Source organism: Dasypus novemcinctus, chromosome 31 (assembly GCF_030445035.2).
Source record: "Dasypus novemcinctus isolate mDasNov1 chromosome 31, mDasNov1.1.hap2, whole genome shotgun sequence".
Taxonomy (NCBI): domain Eukaryota; kingdom Metazoa; phylum Chordata; class Mammalia; order Cingulata; family Dasypodidae; genus Dasypus; species Dasypus novemcinctus.
Genome location: NC_080703.1, coordinates 32,423,486 through 32,444,693, shown reverse-complemented (window position 1 = coordinate 32,444,693; position 21,208 = coordinate 32,423,486). Strand labels below are relative to the sequence as shown.

The 21,208-nt window shown below is 42.9% G+C and overlaps 1 protein-coding gene across 3 annotated transcripts in view; it reads left to right on the top strand.

Annotated features, from left to right (window-relative positions):
• The window catches only part of RARB (retinoic acid receptor beta), a 444,337-nt gene that overhangs the window by 238,724 nt on the left and 184,405 nt on the right, over nucleotides 1-21,208 (top strand). The window contains exon 1 of one of the 3 annotated variants that reach the window (XM_058290879.1): nucleotides 7,277-7,362. The exons of 1 other annotated variant lie outside the window; for it this stretch is intronic. Coding sequence is in view for 1 of the 2 variants with exons in the window: in XM_058290878.2 (XP_058146861.1) it covers nucleotides 7,906-8,062 (157 nt within the window). In the remaining variant the exon portion in view is untranslated. Of the gene's footprint in view, nucleotides 1-7,276; nucleotides 8,063-21,208 lie in introns of those variants that run through there. One more of the 3 variants, XM_058290878.2, reaches the window with a different exon arrangement.

The window sequence follows — 21,208 nt, the reverse complement described above, 5'->3', positions numbered from 1 at the left end:
TGGAAAAAAAAATGCATAAAGGCACAGGAAAGTTATGAGGAAGTTGTAGCATGGAGGTGCCACTGGCATTTTTCTCAGGAGTCACTTTTATATTTTCCATTGTCCAAATACTGCCGTCGTCTTTTAGAGTCAGTAACATGCTAGAGAGAGAGATAGTGATGGAAATAATTGACCTTAAAGCAGAGTTTGGTTGTGAAGTGGAAAAAGCAAAGGGTCATCTGGTCACATTTTGGAGGTAGAGATGTAGCCCGACACCTTTTCTCGGAGAAGGATGTGTCAAAGATAAACTGAGGCAAATTAAAATGTTATTAAAGTTTATTGGGGCCACAGATGATTCAGGAATTGGACAGCACCATAGGGACCATGATAAAGGAGCTAAGTCACCAAGGGGTGGACCTGGGAAGCCTCTGTAGGGCATATGTAGAAACAAGCCAGGACAGGTTCTGATTGGCTGACGTTGTTTCCGTTTTTCAGTGGGGGTTCTTCCAAAGTGGGGGAGCCCATGTTCATGTCCATTCTGATAAGCTCTCTCTCCTGGACCCAAACTAGCTTATCACCAGGTGTTGCTTACTTGCAATTCTGTAGGATCCATTCCCTTGTTTCATTTTCTTGGAGAGCCCCCATAGCTCAACTGTTTCTGTCATCCAGAAAATACTTTCTCAGAAAGGGGTCCTTCGTGGCAACTCCAGTGCAAGTGGCCATTTTATTCTACTGAACAGATGTGAAAAAAGTGGAGTTAGAAAGGGAGAGATTATGAGCCACGAGAGAAGGAAAGATGATTTTGGATGAAGTGATATAACAAAAGAACTGTAGTATTTTTCATGTGACATACAAGTTAAAACTTGGTGAGACTTTTTAAGGAGAAGGAAATTAAATTGTTAATAGACCCCATACATATATAGCTGATATTTTTAGAGCTAGAAAAATAAGGCAAGGTAGGATTTAGTGAAATTGTTGAATCCTTGGTTTAGAACAGCGTTTGACAAACTACAGTCTAATGGTCCAAATCCAGTCCACTATTGGTTTTTGTGAATAAAGTTTTAAACATAGCTATGCCCATTCATTTCCCTATGGTCTATGGCTCCCTTATGTACAATGGTAGAGTTGAGGAGTTGCAAAAGACCATATGGCCTGAGAAGTCTGTAATATTTACCATGTCCCTCTATAGAAAAAGTTTGCTGACCCCTGGTTTAGAACAAAGGGGAAATATATATTAGTACAACCATATTGGAGAACAATTTTATATAGCCATCAAATTAAAAAATACAAATAATCTTCGATCTAGCAATATTTCTACTAGGATTTTATCCAGCAGATGTAATGGTACACATACCCTTAGGGCTTCTTTTTTTTTTTTAATGGAAATGCATTCTTTCTTTATTTTTTTAAAAGATAAATAGATCACACAAAATGTTACATTTTAAAAAATGAGGTTCCATATACCCCACTCCGCACCCTCCCGCACTCCTCCCACATCAACAATTTCTTTCATCAGCATAGCGTATTCACTGCATTTGATGAATACATTTTGGATCACTGCTATACCACAAGGACCACAGTTCACATTGTAGTCCACCTTTTCCCCCAGTCCATCCAGTAGGCCATGGCAGGATATACAATGTCCTGCATCTGTCCCTGCAGTATCACCCAGGACAACTCCAAGTCCCCAAAATGCCCCCACATCACACCTCTTCCTCCCTCCTCCCACACCCAGCAACTCCCGTGGCCACTGTCTCCACACAAATGCCACAATTTCTTCCATTGCTAGAGTCATAATAGTTCTATAGTAGAATACCAGTAAGTCCACTCCAATCTATATTATATTCCTCCATCCTGAGGACCCTAGGATGGTTATGTCCACTCCACCTCTAAATTGAGAGAGGGCTTAGATCCCACATGGCTGATGGATGCAATTTTCCTGTTGGTAGTTATAGACTCTCTGAGTCCCTGGTGTGGTAGTTGACCATCTTCACCTCCCTTTTAGCTGACCTGGGTAAGTCCAATGAACTGGAGAGTAGGTGTTGCAACTCTGCTGAGGCTCAGGGCCCAGCTGGCACATGGCCAGTGTTCGGGCTTCTTGTTACACTGAAAAACTGGAAACAGCCTACATGACCACTGCTTGGGCACTGGTTAACTGGATTATGCTGCACTGGTGTAAAGACATTGTATTCATTTGTGTGTGTGTGTGCTAATGAGAAAGATCTATGTGTACTATTTCTTTTCTTTTTCTTTTTAATTAATTATTTATTTATTTTTTAATTACATTATGAAAAATATGATGTGTACTATTTCTTATGCCAAGAAATATTACTAAGTAAAAAATGTTGCAAATATGTATTATAAGATTACAGTTGAGTAAAAGTAGCAAACAATATCCCCTAAAAGATATGCAGTTTATATGCCCAGCGCCTGTCAGAGAGGCACATGGTAGGTACTCCATATTTGATGAGTTACTATATACAGAACTTATACAGATACACATTCTTACTTTTTACTTATGTCTTCTAGACGAGGCTCTCTGAATTTTATGAGTATGTATTTTTATGAGTGAGCGTTACTTTTTAAAATATTTTTATTGTAGTAACATATATACAACATAAACCCCCCCCCCATTTTAACCATTCTCAAGTGTGCAAATCAGTGGTGTTAATTACGTTTACAATGTCGTGCTACCACTACACCATCCATGGCCAAAACTTCAGCACCCCGAAAGGAAACTCCTCCTTCCCAATTCAGAATTAACTGCTGATTCCTGGTAACCTGAATTCTAATGAGTCTGCATTACTTTTATTTTATTTATTTATTTATTTTTAAAGGTTTATTATTTATTTACACCCCACCCCCACCCCCACCCCCGCATTGTCTGCTCTCTGTGTCCATTCGCTGTCTGTTCTTTTGTGTCCACTTATATTCTTGTCAGCGGCACCAGGAATCTGTGTCTCTTTTTGTTGCGTCACCTTGCTGCATCAGCTCTCTGTGTGTGCGGTGCCACTCCTGGGGGGGGGCTGCACTTTTTTCGCGCTGGGCGGCTCTCCTTACAGGGCACGCTCCTTGTGCGTGGGGCTCCCCTACGTGGTGGACACCCCCGCGTGGCACGACACTCCTTGCGCGCATCAGCACTGCACGTGGGCCAGCTTCACCACATGGGCCAGGAGGCCCTGGGTTTGAATCCTGACCCTCCCAACTTTTAAAAATCTAAATTTTAAAAGGGAAAAATAAATGAGAGGAAATAGCCAAAGGGGTCTACCTTAAACTGCGATTGAGATTTTGTCCACAGTGCTGGTCGGCTGAGAAAGGGTTAGGAGCTCATTGCTCAGGAACGAGGCATTCAGGAGGGGACACAGTCAAGCTGTACCCTACAGATACTGTTGAACTTGAGATGTCTTAGTGCATCACACACAGCTGAGAGCAAAAACACACTAAAGAAAACAACCCGAGTGTGAAAAGGGAGAACAGTTTGCATTTTGCCAGAGAGGAACAATGTTTGTAAATAATTCAGTGGGAAGACTTCAAGGAGGAAATCCTGAAGAAGCAGAGGGCAGGAGAGCAAGGAATCAAATGTAGGACATAGTGGCAAAAATTCAAGGAGGAGAAAGATGTTAGAGGAAGAACCAATGTTTCCTGGGGTTCTGGGAAGCCCCAGCCTCTACACCGATGCCTGGAGCCACCTTCCAAGTTCAAGTTTGGAAAGTGCTTTATTCTCTACTGGTATATGATTCAGGGGTGTCAAGCGTCTGTTACTTTAGCAAGTGTTCGGATCGAAGGGCCCGAAGCAAAGTTTCCAGGCCTTGGAAAATGGTAGAATTTCTCCAAGCTACTGAGATAAAAACATCTCTGCCTAGTGCAGGACCCGCAGCCCTTGCTGGGGGCTGAGTCAAACATATCCCTGCCTTTGCTTTCCTGCCATAATACACACCTCGCTCAGAAGTAGCCATTTATTCTTCTGCCAGAACTGTGGCAAGAGGGATTTATGTGGGATTAACTGTAAACAAAACAAAGCAAAACAAAAAAACATGAAAGAGGCAGGCGTGTCTTTTTTAAACAGATAGTACCCACCTCCTTTTAGCCCTCCTCTGGCGTGCCTGCTTTGTGTGCCTTGCCCCTGGGCCGGGATATGTCTGTGCCTGTGAGAATCTTTTTTATTTAGACATCACAAAGCTTTTGGCCGATCTTGAACGCGGCCAGTGCACACCGATGCCTGCTCTTTCTTCACAAAACCCTCTAGTCCAAACATGTTTGCAGAGCATGATTCATGGTGTTTCTTTCTGGATTGTCCAGTGGGTAACTGCTGTACGAAAACCAGAGAAACAGATGTAGACCCTGAATCCTGCCTATAAATTTTTGTTTTATGATTATGGGTTTCAAATGCGCTGTGTCACACTGACAAGTATACAGTTACTCTGAAACCAAATGGACTTCACTCTCAAACTTTTCCTTTGTGTGTGTGTGGGGGGGGTTAGAAATACTTTTATTAGAATTTCTATTATCATTGATAAAACACAAAGAAAATGGAGAAGACGGCATGTAACAGAATGTTATTTTACGCTGTAGCAAGAAAGAGGATATTTCTTTCAACTTTTTGTCTAATATTTAAAATGGGTGCCAATCACTTAATTTCATTATCAACAAATTAGGTCATTTTTCATCTTCTACAATAGTCATTAACCTTTCTCGTACATGGAAGCATATTAAAAGAATTGTGGCTTATTCATGGGTCCTCTTTAATCCCCCTTCAGATGAAGAATTTGAAGAAAGAAGCAAATTTTTAATAATTGTGAGAATTAGATTTAGTCCTTGAAGTAATGATAGGTAACAGGTGGCTAAATTGTGGGGTTGCTTTAACAAATTAATACTTGGATTAAGTAATAGCTCGAAAAATTGCTACCAGCTTAATTAATTCATGGTGAGAAATGATGAATTGACTAGTGAATACCATTGTATTAAAAGAAACCCGTAATATTCTATTCACAAGGAATACTGAGCATTCATTTCAAGGCCCAAGCGTTTTTCTCTACCATTAAGAGAACCCTAAGGTGATTATAAATTTTAAGCTCTCTTGTGCAAAAAAGAAAACACCTAGTCTCGCAAGCCCTATGTCAACACACACACACACACAGACACATTGTATATCACACAATGATCCAGTATCAGGGGAAGAAATTCGGGAGCCGTTGGTCTCCCTTCCTGGAAGAGTCAGATTCTCTACCCTAAAAAGTCAGAACAGAATTTGGGGGGAAGCCATTCCCACCTTTACTTCCCATTGGGAAGACCAGTGCCTCCCTGTTCTTCTGAAAGATGTTTGGCAAGGAAGTGCCTTTGCTGCCCCTGTAACTGATACCTGTGCCACATACCTGTCAGTGGTGCCTTGTTTCTCATCTCTAACTTAAAGTCCTCACGCTCTATTTAAATATAGCTGCTTCCTCTCCTCTAACAACTTTTCACCAACCTCCATTACAAAGTAAAAAATGAACCCAGTTTCCAAGGAACTCGGAAGACCTTAAATAAGCATTTGGAGCAGTTAGTTTCATGGACCAAGTGGAAAGTGGCACATAATGTGGCGCTTTGTGCATCTTTACAACTATCTTAATGACAGTGTGTTAAATGTTTTGTAAATTCCTCTGAGCTCCCTTGCTTAAAATGTGTGTTTTCTTTGTACTGAAAGGGTTTCTCCTAATAAGGCTCTGTTACGAAGCGATGCCCATATTAAAAACGAGCGCGAGAAAGAGAAGCACATCGTTTCAGCAAAATCTCACTCCTTTATCACCCTGGACTTTTCAATAGCAAGAACTGAGCTTGCTGGGCTGAAAATTGTTTTACTGTGCCTTCATAAAAGGATCTTTGACTTCGTAAGTGTGTGCGATGCATAGTTTTCATGTGGCACCATGAGTGCCACTTAGCAACTCCGCTAGACAGAACTGCGTTTCAGCATGGGGCGGGGTGCCCCCCGACAGGCTTTGAAAAGGCCTGGATGCCAAGGCACATTCCAGCAGGAGCCAGAGAGAGAGGAAAGCAGCAGCGTACCTGCCTGCAAGGGACACGCAGGCTCTCCCTCCCTGCCCACCCACTTGCCCACCCACTGTTTTGTGGGAGAAGTAAATCCTGGAGAGGCAGGAAAGGTGGTGGGGTGTTTAAAATCCTCCCTCGAGTGAGTTTCCTTTCTTTGATGGACTGTTGCATCCTTCAAACAAGTTGTGCAAAATGCCCACTGGATGGACTGGCTCTCCCTTTTAAAGCTCTCTGTCTGCCTGAGTTTATTTGTAAATATTGCCTCTGTCCTCCGTGTTTTAAGGCTATCTAGAAGCTTCTCCTCTCTCTAGGTTGGGCCAGTGTGGGAAGGAATGTTTTTTTAAGTCATTTTCTCTTAAAAATTATTCTAATAAATAGCCAGGATTGGGTATTGGATGGTTATTTGGTGAAAACTGGAAACATAAAGCCCTCCTTATATTCAACCAGTTTTCAGAGTAAGTGTTTCTGTGGTGCATGTGACCGAAAAAGAGCGACCGCGTGGCCAGTGGGCGCCCTGCGGGCACGGCGCGGTCCTTGTCCCGCAGGACCGGGGTTGGGGGGGCTGAGTTCCAGCGGCAGTTTGGAGCTGCGTGACCTCAGGCGGGACTCCAGCCTCCTGAAGCTTCAGGTTTTTCTCCCAGTTGCAAAATAAGAGGCTGAGTCACCGCCACCACCATATCTTCCCGGCTGCGTCCTGAGCACCCACCCCGCCTTTTCTTTCGGTCCCCACAGCAGCCCAGGGCGGCGGGGCCTCGTCGCTCTTGGTATTGACAGAGGGGAGCGGCGCACAGCCCCGGGTCCCGGATCACCCAGCGTGGAGCGGGACTCCGACTCCAGCAGGGGTTCGAAGCCCGGCTCTCCACTTTTCCTCAGAGGAGGATCCGAAATCCCAGCTCTTCCTGAGGGGTGTGTGTGTGTGTGTTTAGGACAGTGGGTAAACTGAGGCTCCACTCCTCCCGTGGCACATGTGACTTCACGCAGCCGGCCAGGGACACCCCCCCCCCCCCCCCCAGCCAGCGACAGGGACGGAGCGAACCCCGACGCTCGGCCGCCAAGTTTCTCCCCGGGGCAGCCGCTCCGAGGCTCCGCGGCCGAGGGCTCGGAGGCTTTGAGCAGACAGAGGGCGGCGCGCCGAGGGGCTTCCAGGGCGGGCGCCGCGGGCCCGGGTGGGGGGCACGCGGGGGTGCAGCCTCCCGCCCGCGCCGGCCGCCGCCGCCGCCGCCGCCCGCATTGTTTTCCCGGCGAGGCCCGCGCGCGCGCGCCGGCGGCCCGCCCGTGCGGGGCTGCTGGGAGTTTTTCGAAGCGCTGGGAGAATCCTGGGAGCTGGTGATGTCAGCCGGGTTGGGTCATTTGAAGGTTAGCAGCCCGGGAAGGGTTCACGCAAAGTTCACTCGCATATATTAGGCAAGCCCATCTCTCAGGCGGCGTGACAGAAGTAGTAGGAAGTGAGCGGTGGGGAGGCAGGAGGGTCTATTCTCCGCCCGAGGGGGGACCGCCGGGGCCCCGGGCGAGCCGGCTGCCGAGCGGGATGCCGAGGCCGCGCGCCCGCCGCCCGGGGTGGGTGTGGGCGCCGTCGGGGTAGGAGGCGGCCGGCGCGGGGCGGGCTGGGGGCGGGCGTGGGCGCGGCGGGAGCCCCCGCGGGCGCGGCGGGCACCCCCCGGCCCGGCTGGATTGGCCGCCCGAGCCTGGAACATGGTAAATGATCATTTGGATCAATTACAGGCTTTTAGCCGGCGTGTCTGTCATAATTCATGATTCGGGGCCGGCCGGGAGCCCGAGAGCCTGCGTGCCAAAAAAGGGGCAGAGTTTGATGGAGTTGGGTGGACTTGTTCTCGATGCCATTTGCCTCCGCACCTAGAGGATAAGCACTTTTGCAGACACCCCGGGGCCGGGGAGATCATGTTTGACTGTATGGATGTGCTGTCAGTGAGTCCTGGGCAAATCCTGGATTTCTACACTGCGCGGCCGTCTTCCTGCATGCTCCAGGAAAAAGCTCTCAAAGCATGCTTCAGTGGATTGACCCAAACCGAGTGGCAGCATCGGCACACTGCTCAATGTAGGTTTAAATTTTTTTTTTTTTCCCTTCTTATACCAAGAAAAAAAAAATTTTTTTTTTTTTGTCTCTCTCTTGCATGCGATGAAGACGTTGGAAATAAACGGCCTCGGTCGCAAGACAAAGGACTTAATGATTTAATGCAGAAGGGGGTGGCGTGCATATTGATTTCCCGCTGCTGAAAATGTCCTGTTGCCTGTTTTCTGCCCCCAACCACCCTCCCTCCACCCCTGCTCCTCTACTTACCCACCTTCCAGGCTTCTGAAAAGAGTTGTTTTTTTTTTTTTTTTAAATATGCTGGGGGACGGGGGAGCCGGGGAGAGGAGAGGGTGACCACAGGACTTTGAAACACTCCTCCAGGAGGGCAGTTTGACACCGTGGGGCAGCTTTTGCTAAGATTGTATGCAGAGGGGGATTTAACTTTGCCGTTCTTTGGATGAGCTGTTAGTTGTATATTTTTATCCACCCCCCCCCTTGCCTATTTCAAGGGTGCAGAGTAATTAAAATTTTGACATCTTCCTTGCGAGGAATTGAGCCTAATTAAGGTGACTGCTGCTGCTGAAGTTCATAAACTACCAGTTAAAGCAGCTGCCGTCAATGTTTTCCTTACTAAGGAAAGGCAATATTTCTTAGCATTGACCCTGCTGCCACCTCTCCGAGTCACTTTGTTGCTCTAAGAAGTTGCTGTTTTGCTAGAAAACTACTGGCAATGAACACCCCTTGGGCTGAGCCATCCATTATTTCCATATCTTGCAATTCAGCCGGGAACCTAAGCTGTTGGGTGGAAGGAAAGGAAACCTAAGTGGGGTAGCCCAGTTTTTTAAAAAAATATTGACTGTTTGATTATCTGATGCCGACCCGGTGCCGAGGCGTGCATCTGGTCAACGGGAGTGGGGCTGCAGGCTTGAGAAATGACCAGAAGTCCCAGAAAATCCCACCTTCGGGTGACTGTAGTGGGAGCCTGCAGGATGCTTCCCTGCCCTGACAGTGATTTAGATAAATGGCTCCGCTATCTATCAAAATGTTTTTAGTACTTCATTTGACAATTTGTTGGAGCATTAGCCTGAAAATGACATTTTAAGTCTTTCTTTTCGAAGTGGTCAAAGTTTAACTGGGAAAAATGGACTTTTCCTAAAAACCGAGTGGTTTAACTAAAGAGAAAGAAGGAAGAGGAGAGTGGGAACAAAGATAAGATTTAAATTGCCCTCTCTGAAACTTTTTCTTAAGAATAAAAGACTTGCTTCTTGGGCCAGGGAATCAACAGGTTTGTTGCTGAAAAAAATCAATAACCATTTGATGTCAGCAGTTTGGCCGTTTGCTTTAATATTTCATAGAGCCCAAATCAGGGCAAAAAGATTATTGTTTCAGTACGCATCTTAATCTTCAGCTGCTCTTTTCTTTCCTGCTGCTGCCTATTTTCTTTCCAGAGGACTAGAAGAAACTGAGTGTTACAAAATAATTTTCCATCCCACTAACAGATCTTTTAGACCTGTAGCAATTCAGATAACCTGAATAAGCTCATTTGGAATCCCAGTGAACTGGAGCTCCCTGAAACTTTTTCTTGTATGAGAAAGTTCTAATGGAGCATAGTTTTTAGCAGAAAGAAAAAAATGCTCAGGATCCTGGTGGATAGTTATTAGAACTAATAGAGCTTTTTTTTTTTTAACATGTAGACATCCCCCATTTTGTAATTAACCCTCCAAACATGCCTATTAGGTTGAAGGAGCAGGGGGGAAAAGCTTTGTTTGTTCTTAAACAAGTTAAACAAGGGATTTGCCTTATCTAGGGAGAAAGAGTGGTGAATGTGTCATTCGCCTAGGGCCAGCTGATAAGCAAGAAGTGTTGATAACTGCAAAGTTCAGCTAATCAAAGAAACTTGCATTAGAAAAAGTAAATAAAGGCTTTTGACAAAGGGATTTCAGAAATTCCAGTGTCTTATTTTTGTAAGCAGGGCAATTAGGGCTTATTGTGGTCGATTTCACAAGGGTTTGAATCCCACATCCAAACTTTCGGTTAAATGAATAAAGTGTAAATATTGCTTGTGCCCCTGCAGAGTTGCTTTATCCTCCATAAAACACTTTATGACTGGTCACTTGAGTTGTTCAAAGGATTACATTTTTAAGTGTAATTGAAAACTTAAAAAAATTTCTAAGAAACTTGTGCCACGCAGTATTTGATTTGGTTCAGGTTGGCATAGCTAGTTAGTTAGGGCTTTTGAAAAAAAGCGTATCAGAGCCACGTTGGTATGAGGACGTGAAAGCCATAACCTTTTCCATTTTATTTAATGGATTTTGGCGAGAAGCAGATCTGTTTATGCTCTTAACGTAAAGGAAACAGTGACTAAGGAGGAAAAAAAAAGTACTAAATTCCTACCCAAACTATTTTTTGCTTTGAGATCCTACTTTTTTTTATGTGTTGTGTGTGTGTGTATGTGAAATAGTAAAACCTTTGAACATAGAACACATTGGAAGCTTTTTCTTAAAGGTGTTAAGATATTCTCTTTATTTCCTTTTTTAATTTTGAAAACAGAAAAATGGCATGCCACCCATTTGCTGGTTGAAGGAGGGCCTATGAATTGCTTGTTATAAATTTCGAAGTCAGGATTAGGGGGCCTACCGAGGGAATGTGGTACAAATAATCCTAATTTAAGACTGCCCTTGGAAGGTTTCAGAGTCACCAAGTTGCTATTTAGATGCCTCCTGCATTATCCTGGTTTTAGGCTGCTCCAGATGTTTTTGGCATTAATTGCTCAGTGGGTATAGGATAAGTGCTAATATTTTGTGGGTCTAAATATAGTTGCTCCCAGTGAAATCATGAGCGTGACAACTTCTTGGCCCTTTCCCCTGGCTTCTCCTTGCTCAGCACATCAAACTGAAAAAGAAAAAAGTATTTTCCTTGTGAAATAGGACTTTGCCCATTAATGAGAAGAAATAAGCTATTGTAAAGACAACAAGTAGTGATGCGAACATAAAAAAGCCCCCTTCTCAAATCACGGGGACCCAAAATTTAAGTGCTAAACACTATCTAAATCCTCTCCTAGTGAGGTATAAATTGGGGTCAAAATGGCAAAATCAAAGATACCCTCCGAAAGAGAGACTAAATAAAGACTGACAGTCACCATATGAATTGAGTGGGGTTTTGAATAAATATTTCAGTGAAAAGGCTCAATTGTTTTTCTAAAGTAGGGCATTATTTTCTGCTTCTCAACCCCATGACTGTGTTAACTATTACCATCAGAAAGCAGAGAAGAGGAGGGACTTGTGCTCAGACCTCAAAGAGGGTGCAAGGCAGGGTTGGTTGTGGAAAACAAGTGGAAGATTGGCGAAGTTTCTCTTTCTCCTCAGAAAAAGAGAAATACTAAAATATTGTCGATAGCCAGACAAATTGCTATGTTTGTCAGGTAATTATTGACGTGCAGCTTAGAAGAAAAGATACGTGAGTTTAAACCTTATTGCTAGAAAAAGGTGAATTCATACAAAACAAAACAGTAGGAGAGGCAGACATCTGTTTACTTAAGTTATGGAATTGATTTGGAAACCCTAGTTATAACTTGATCTGCTGCCCCAAATGTAAAGCCGTTGCATTGAATAAGATCTCTTTTTCTTAAGAGACAAATGACCAGAATGGCAATTTCTGATAGGCTGGCTGACCTGAAACAGAAGTTCTCTTCTCCTTTCTGGAAGCCTCTGATCATATATTAACCAGTCAGTATTGTTATTAACTTTTCTTTAAAGGATAAGCGTAAAGGAAATTCATCCGGATATTGGATGCTTATAATTTACCTTCAACATATGTTATGTCCCCGAGATGACTGAAAAGGAAAGAAAACCTTTCTGTTTTCTCCTTTATACATTCCACAAGCATCAGTAGATTGTATCCCAGAAGGCAAGTCTGTGATAGAAGACAAAGATTATAAATTCTGCTTTCAAGGAATTAATAATCATTATCAAATTTCTAAGAAAGATTTAAAAAATTTTAATTCGTTTATTCTCTGGGAGGAAGATGGAGATGGAAAACCATGAGGCAAAATGGAAACTCTTTCAAGTGGCATAGGACTTGAAAATAAAACCAAAATATCAGTGCTCATTTTAGAATATCTTAAAATATTCTGTGGAGTCTGAGTTACATGGAAGCATCAATACATTTGTCCTGAAATGGTGTTTTTATACTTTAAGTATTCTGATATAAATTCAGTTAACTGTCAGCTAAATAGATTATTTCAGAAATGGGAATTTTTTGATGAAGATTAATCAGAAAAATCTTGGCTAAAAACCTTTCCAAAAGATATTAGTGTAAAATCGTCCCTTGCAAATTATAGCGAAGTTATGGCAATCATGCATCTGATTTTCTAGAAGATCCCACCTGCAAAATATACTGCCACAGTTCCCACATCAGTCATTGAAATATGCCAGATATTTCAATATTACGACATCTCCCATTGGCCTTTGAACCCAGGAGTGGCACAAAAAGTCTGTTTGGATTCCATGGTCTAATCTCACTACAGTGTTCACAGCTTAATTTCTTCATTATGACTGAAAATTGCCTTGTGCTTTTGGGTCACTCTTCTGAATGTGGATTCTCTTGGTAGCAAGTTGTAGCTCTGTAACTAGAAAGCATCTCCTGCCAAAAATAACTGGACTACGGTTCTGCTTCCATAGGTGTGGAATCACAGACGTGTGCGGGGTTGGCGGCGGGGGGTGTGTAGAATTAAATTGAATTATGGACAAGTCAGATTTGCTTCTTGCCAACTTCTTAAAAAGCTGGGGTTGGGGGGGAGGAGGGGAGGAGGATGCAGCTCACTCAGTTTTCTGATTTATCAGTATCCTGCCTGTTAGTGGCTTGGCCTAATAAGCACCTCTTGTTAAAGAGGAGATGAGATAACCCTCCCCATCTGCACGATCTCATAACACAACCCCATCAGTCAATATGTTGCCCGAAATTCTCCTCTTCTCAAACTCAGCTTCCGTCCTTCATCGTTAAGAAGCGTGATTGTCATCCCATTCCGCCCCCAGCCCCTTTTCAAAGAAGGAAAAGTAAAGTTGCAGAAGTTCTCTCTGCCTACTAAGGGAAAAGGGGGTGAGTTTGTTTTGAGCTCTCGGTGCTTCTTAGATGGGAATTCAAACAGGCAGTGGAACTGCTGACTTGCTTTTTCTCTGGTGGCGGCGAGTGGGGAGCTGAAAGGGGACCATTCAGTAAGATAAGACCCCGGGCCCCCTGCACGATAAGGCGAGGATAACAGGAACTGACATCAGCCCAGAGACCAGCCTGGCTAAGCATTTCCTCTAAGTTTTCAGGGATGTGGATTCCGGATGGAGTGAACCAGCTCAGGATAGGAGAGATCAAGCTTCCTTAAACCGGTGACGGTGGGTGACAGTCTCCACAAAGGAGATGTCTCCAAACAGAATCAAGAGTCACTTGGGGGTGATGGAGCGATTTTTAAAAAAGCGGATTCTGAGATTATAATTGTGATTTTCCATTGTCCTGTAATAGGGATTTGTTTCCCAGCTGTCAACAATTTCCTTCTGACCCCGTCAGGCAGGCTCTCCAGCAGGCACTGAATATCATCCACCCATGAACCCTGCCAGCTCTCTGTGTAGAACAAAATGTGAGGGAATTCACATTGTCCCAGTTAATCCCTGGGACTCCTATTTACTTTTATGAGTACAAAGTTCCCACCCCCATCTGCGTTGTATGACAACTGCGAAAGCCATTTCCCTCTGCCACGCCTGGTGGTTTTGTCCTGCCCCCTTTCAGCCATCCTTGCTTTTTTCCTTAAACTCAGATTTCTTGCCTTGGGAAGTATCTCCAATTTGGGTTTTGGAGGAGTAATTCAAAGGGAAGGGTTCTGTGTTATTTTAAAAATGTACAGGTTCTCCCATCGACTCCTGTCTTAAAGACAGCTTTTTATTTTTTTAAGTTCGGTTTTCTTTTTCATTGCACAAGGAATTACTCTCCTAATTTGACCCAGATTTAACGGAATGTTTGTTTTTGGTTGTTATTATTCATCAATTAATGTTCTCCGCAGATAAAATTTTTCACAAATCAGCTGAATTCAAAATAGTGTGGTCGAAATGCTGCAGATAAGACCAGAGAAGCCGATTGTTTCGATTAAGTGGGAAAAGAAGATTTGGGTTACATTTATCCCAATTTTTCTCCAATTTCCAGAGCAAATAAAGACCTCTTATAACAACCTTCCCCCCTTCTCAAAAGTATTACATCTTTCGTGGCTACAGTACCTTTGTCTCATCGTCAGAGTCCATAATTATAAAAAAAGGATGATGATCTGAAGGCCGTTTCAGCTTCAAAAGATTTTTTAGGGGCTGGTCTATTGGAAAGCTTGGGGGTATAATTAACTAAAATGGAAATGGAGGCAGGAGAAATTTAGTTCCTGATGTTTTAATTTAGCTCGGTACTGCCATGTGTTATTGAAGAGAATTCTTAAAGGCAAACATAATTATTTCATTATGGTCCTCAGAACGCTTTCATTGGCTTTAATGACAAGAAGCGGTATAAAAAGGCATACATTTTAATTAGTCCTTCTTATATTTACATCAGATAAATAACAAATAATTGATGAAAAACAAGTCTTTGGAATGGATGATTTCACATAGTGCGCTGGTTACAGTTTAATGATGAAACATTTCTCTGTTGCTTTGCATTTTAATTATCCAGACATTACAGTAGTGGTGCCAGGGAGCTAAAATACCGTCGTTGCCATTTTATTACGAAAAATCACAATTAATGTCTATGAATCAGAAGCCGAAAAAGGTAGAAGTGCATTCCGAGGAAGTAAATTGCCAGTTCCATTTAATTTTACTACATTTGTTAGCACTCGTTTTGATCACTTTTACCTTTTATGCTTCATCTCTTTGGATTAAGGCTATCAGGAGTTTTGTGTGTATTTTTATGGCCACGTCTTTGCCTGAACACCTTTCTTTCTTGTTGCCTGTTTTAAACAATCGCACGAAAGAGTCTGGCCAAACGTGCGCTGGAAATTCAGAGAGATTTTTTTTCCATGGTAGAGACCTGCTTTGCCTTTGATTTTATATGAAAACCCATTTCACATGATTCATCCGCTTTGGTGTACAGAACACTAATTGTTATTATTGATTTTAAATTCCGTGACCATTACAAGTAACCCAGATGACTGGCAGATAAAGGGTAATAATCCATGGAGTTCTGGAACTGTTTCATGTTTGTCTGGAGTACTTTATGTGATCAATATTAACTGCCCCATTGAAACTAACTGCTGTATCAAATAACAGTCAATCAAATGAATGTGCTTAGAGATTATTTATTGAAAGCTTTAATTGTTCACTGGGGCCCTGCTTATCAGAGGAAACAATAGGAACTAGAGATGGGAGGAACAGGTTTGGATTTGTGCGGAAAGTTGGAGGATGCAGATGAACTGAGCATCTCCCTGTTACTTGGGAAAGAGTTTCTGGAAACCCATGTCTGCTTTGAGTGGGCAGGAGCTGCACATCTCTTGCAAAAGTATTGCATCACCTGCACAAGGCCTCACTGGAGACAAAAGCTTAATAATTTTGCCCTGGGACCAGAGGCTGTGAAAAGCTGTGAGTCCATAGGGGTCTTACCACTCACCTGCATTAATTACCCTCGGGGCACCCCTGCCTCTGTCTCCCTACCACCCTCCCCCCTTGCCTGATGGACTGAGATACTCCAAAGAGCCTGAGTTGGCACAGGAGCAATTTCTACACCTATGAAATGGGAATAACTGTGTCTGAGAAGGTAGACCTTTTCCTCTGATTTTGGCTTACGGGCCTTCTATAATAGTGGACAGTATTTTTTTTTTTTTAATTTTTAGGCAGTGTCTCTTTTCCTCAGTGAAAGTGTTTCCCTGTGGCTCATAACTGAGGTGATAGGCCTTCCCATTTGCCACAGGCCGGGTAGCACCGTGGTCCCGGCTCAGGGGCATCCGCTCCCCAAACCCTCGATGTAGTTTACACGAATGACTCATCCGAGTGCGTGCTGTCACCGTCAAAGGTGTCACAACACACTTGGCCCGGCGATGCTCTCAGTGGTGTGGTGCATTTTTAGAGCTCGCTGAGGGATTCCGCTCTGTCCCTGTTCTCTTGGTTCATGATCTAAGGGGAACAAGTCATTATGACACAGTGTCTTACAACACAAACACAAAAGTCTCTTAGGACTTTGAACTTGAGTTAGATTGTGGAAAGAAAGGAAAAATGCTGAGAAGCACACTGGTACCGACTAAGGCGGGTTATACGTTTATTTTTTTTTGAGGTAACGGAGGGCCAAGAATTGAACCCAGGACCTTGTATGTGGAGAAAAGGCGTTCAACCACTGGGCCACATGCTCCCCTACATTGGTTTTTTTGTGCTATTTTTTTTTTCAGGAGGCATGGGGACCCGAACCCAGGACCTCTCATCTGTGAGGTGGGAGCTCAGCCAGTTGAGCTACATCTGTTCCCCAGGTTACACATTAGTGTCTCAAGGGAGCAGTTTTTCTGTGTAGGCCTTATAGGTAATCTCTAAAAATAGCTCACAAAGATGAGCTTTAAACTTGTCTTAAGCAATGAAATAAGTATATGCCTTCCAAACTTGCTTCCTGAAGCATCTCATGGATATTTCTGGAGTGTTTGCTAATTAATTCTGTTCTTTTGGGGTTTGGTCTGATTAGATAAGATCTTTAAAATTATTTATTACTTTATGGTTGCTTCTGTGATTTATGGCTGTGAAACACACCGCCGTAAAACTCAGTGGCTTAAAAATAACTTCCTGAGTGGAACGGCTGGGCCAGCTGGACAGCTCTGCTCGCCATGATGTCAGGGGATGGCTTGGGCTGTAGGTCCACAGTAGCTCACTCAGAGGGGTGCTGGGTGCTGCTGGTTGTTGGTCGGGAGCTCAACTGGGAGAATTGACTAGAATACCTGCGCGTGGCCTCTCCGTGTGGTGTGTGCTGCTTCTAGCAGCTAGGTTCTGAGAGTGTCCCCAAAATGAGCATTCCAGGGAGGAGGCAGTGGAAGCTTGCGGCCCTCTTAGAAGCTGTATCTGGAACTGACACAATCCCTTTCACCATAGTCTAGTTGTTAAGCGGTCCCAGGGCCAGCCCAGATTCAAGGAAGGCGAACAAACCCAGCCTTTCAGGGAAGAGTGACAGAAAAATGCAGCTATCTTTACCCCTCCATGAAAATCATAGCATCTGTGCCCTGTCATGAGAAAGGAAATACTGTCTTCTGACAGAGACTAAAGTTGAAGAACTCTTGTGGGGTTTTGTTTGTTTTGCGGCTGGTTAAATGTTTAATAAAATTCGACTCTGACTGTACATACATTATCATTGGTTAATCCTCACGAACAACCCTGTGAGGAAGATATTATTATCCATATTTTACAGACGAGGAAACTGAGGCTCGCAGATAGTAAGTATCTGTGTGGCTTCAATCAATTTACTCACCTTCTTTTCAATCCCAGGTAGGCCTTTTCTCTAAACTCCACGTGTGAGGTTCGCTCAGCTTCAGCGGTTTGCTCTGTCATCTCTGTCAGCCTAAGGAAAGAATTCTTGAAAAAAAATGTTTGCCTTAATTCTATTGTCTTTATATATACATAATAAAATTGCCATTTTAAAGTGTACAACTCAGAGGCATTACTTGCATTTGCAATAGTGTGCTCCCATCACTTGAAAACATTTGTTATGTTCCAGAAATACCAAGAAAGGACCATTGGAGGGTTTCAGTTTATGGGAAAGGTATAGGGGAAAGGTGGAAAAGAAAGAGGTGAAGAATTGTAACTGAGACATTTCCTTTGATTAAATTAGATCCCTAATATAAACCACAGCCTTTTAAATTGTGGAGGAAGCTCCAGTCAAAGTAGGAGGCTCTTTTACTCCTTTGCCCTTTTGATTTTGCATCGTGTTTGTCATTGAAATCTGCTCTGGCCTAGGCATTGCTACAACTCAGAGGGATTGGGGATCAGAATTAATCTTATATTCACTGAGGAGCTGCCAGAAGGTGATAGATGAGAAAAGTCGCTTTTCATGTTGTTTTGATTCACTCATTAAATCTTCTCTGGAGATGGCTGCTAAGGGTTCCTGCTATGTGGTGCCTCTCAGAAATTGTTTCTTCCCTTACCAAAAAAAAAAGGGAAAGAAGAAAGAAAACATTTTAAGAGGTGATGTTTGGGTTTTTTGGTCTGTTTTATATTTTTTGTCTAGTTCAAGATTCTGTTTTGTTTGGGGGGAAGGGTCCCAGACCTAGGATAGCCATTGCTACTTAGTGAAGTTGACACTAGTAGTAATGATTATTATTCGCCACCCAGAGAATACTCTTTTTTCAGTGATTTCAAATTGATTTTAAATTGAATATATTCCAAATTTCGGATCTTTATACGCCATGTTCTGTTTCTTGCCTTTGAAAGCGAATCGTTGAATTATGTACTTTGCGTAAATGGAGACAGTTGGATGAATTGAAATGATTTGCCAAAGGTCACATGGTGGGTTCTAGCTGGATGCAAGTTTCAATCTACAAGATGCCAAAGTGGGATGTGGTGGAATAGGGTATACAGTGCAGGCTGATGTGGGCAGGCCTCTCTTCCTGTATGGCCTTGTCTGTGAGAAACTGCGCTCCATGTAAAATGGACCCATCATGCTTACCTTGCAAGGTTTTCATAGGCCTAAATAAGGAAGTGCATTTTAAGAGTATTTTAAGAGACTACTCAATAAATAGATATTTTTTCTAATACTCTATTCTGAGGATGCTTTAAAATATAGAAAAATGGAAAAATTTTACAAAGAACACTTGGAAACTCACCATGTCTTCCATTAAAGTTATTAGGTTTGTTCCTCTATCTCTACCCATTTCTCATTTTGTGCACGTGTGTGTGTGTTTGGGTTTGGGTTTTATGGATTGGGTTCCCTTACCAGAATTGGAAGTCTTTGAGTTTGGGTATTGGGTGTCTTATCTATTTTCCCAGTAGCACAGTACATGTTCAGCACTCAATAAATCATGGTTGAATCAGGACATACGTTCAAGTGCATGACCCCTTCATATACTCCATAGTAGCGCTCTCCAGTGGAACTTGCTGCAGTGATGGACATGATCTAGATTTCCACGCTGTCCAATATGGCACTGCTAGCCACATGTGGCTCTTGAGCACTTGAAATGTGGCTAATACGTCTGAGGAACTGACTTTGAATATTATTTCATTTTAATTAACTTAACTTTTAAAAGCTACACGTGGCTAGTAGGTACTGTATTGGACAATCATGCTCTCTCTGCTTCTACTATAATTACTTTTTCAATATTTGTTCATTCTCTTTGTTTATCTCCCTTTTCCCTGTAGTCTTTACTCTTCATTCATCTAGCTATTAATGAGCTCTAATTATCCCTTTGTGTAGACAGTAAATAGACTGCAGGAAAACTATATACAGAATACTGTAAGGTGGTGATTTCAGCCATTGTCTAACTCATTTTCCTTCTGGGTAGAACTGTATTTTTCCAGGGCCTGGAAAATATTTAGCACTTTGCTAACCCTTATTTTGCAGTGCTAAGCCAAGATTTTCACAGAATCCCATTGGGCTGGACTTAGATATTCCTTGTATATGTTCTTTATAGCAGTTGTGTCATGGTAGCATCTGATTTTTATCCCTGTGCTCTATACCTGGTTGGGTTTCAACTGGACCTAGTGTCTTCCCAAATTTTCAAGCTCCTTTCACTTCAGCTTAAACGTCTTGACAAACTTGAGGGATGCGAAGAGGAGCAGGCCATGCTCTACAGAAGCCTTCGCCTGCATCCTAGGAAATGCCGTGCTCTCTCTCCCACTCATGTATGTGTGAGTGGGCACTCAGGAGATATGTTGGGTAATGGACTTGAAATTCAGACTACCTCAAGGAGTCTGCTGTTATTTATATATTTTGGGGTCACTCAAAACACCAAAGTAAGGAGCCTGTTGAAACTTGGGGAGGTTCAAGTTGGCCATTACAGCAAGCCCTTTTAAGTATGTTAGCTGGAAAACTGGTGAAAATATTCCAAGAGTGGAATATTTCCTTGGGCTTCTGGCAATCCCTTTGGTATCACGTAAATAGATTTTCTGGCAGTATTTCCTGCTAACCAGGACCTCGCCACTCCTTATTTTTGTCCGTTCCTAGAACTGCTGTGAAGAAAGAAAATAAAAATAAAACTGAAACAACAATCAACATTATGCACCCTGGTTTGCTTTATTCCCCCCTGAATGGTTCCAAGCTATGACTGGCTTTTATGAAAACAAAACAAATCACCACCATAATTAATATGTATTAAATTCTCAAGCGTCAAATGCTGAAAACACTTTATGTCATCTAATCGTCACAGCAGCCTGAAAAGAGAGGCACAGCTATTACCCCCATCTTACAGAGGAGGATTTCGAGACACAGAGAGGTTAAACTACCTACCACGAATCACAATTAGTAGGAGAAAGTGAGTCACAAGGTCCCAACTCAGCATTGCATATGTGTGTTTTCCTTCTCTCTGCCAGATACACGAAGTAAACTCTTATTTTCTTTGCGGGGAGGGGTGACAGAGAAGGTTGGAAGCCTCAGAACCCACAGAATAATAAAAGATTTTCCAGCCAAAAGCTGGAAACAATACATTTTTAATAAAATGGGCAGTTACTCTAATTGCTGTGCCCCTACTGTTCAATTCCTCTTTATGTCCTAATTCATTAAGTTATGTGCACACACAGACTTATTATTTACAGATGTATGCACTTTTAACTGGCTCATATGAAACAGATGTTTCACCAAAGGTAACAGAGCGAGCGACGTAAACCTCCTTTAGTGGGTATCAAGTGAGCATTATGGCCCATTACCTGCAGGTCTTTGCTATTATTTGAGTTGCAATGTCCAGTGTGGGGAGGAGAATTCAGTCTGTCCCCTGGAGGAACAAATAAAAATGCAACCACCCTATAAGCAGACAGCTGCATCTCAAAATAAGAGAGAGTGTGCGCAGGTGATAGGCAGGTGGCATTCACATGTGGGCTCAAATGGATGTGAGATAAGCTATTTGAGAAAAAAGAACCATTGCATTACAGTCAATCTTTTCATTTTAAGAGCCTTATTCCATGATATTTTAATTGGTGCAGTCTTTGAATTCACAGCTAAGCAATTATCATACTCCTTTTTATCCCAAATTTTTTAATT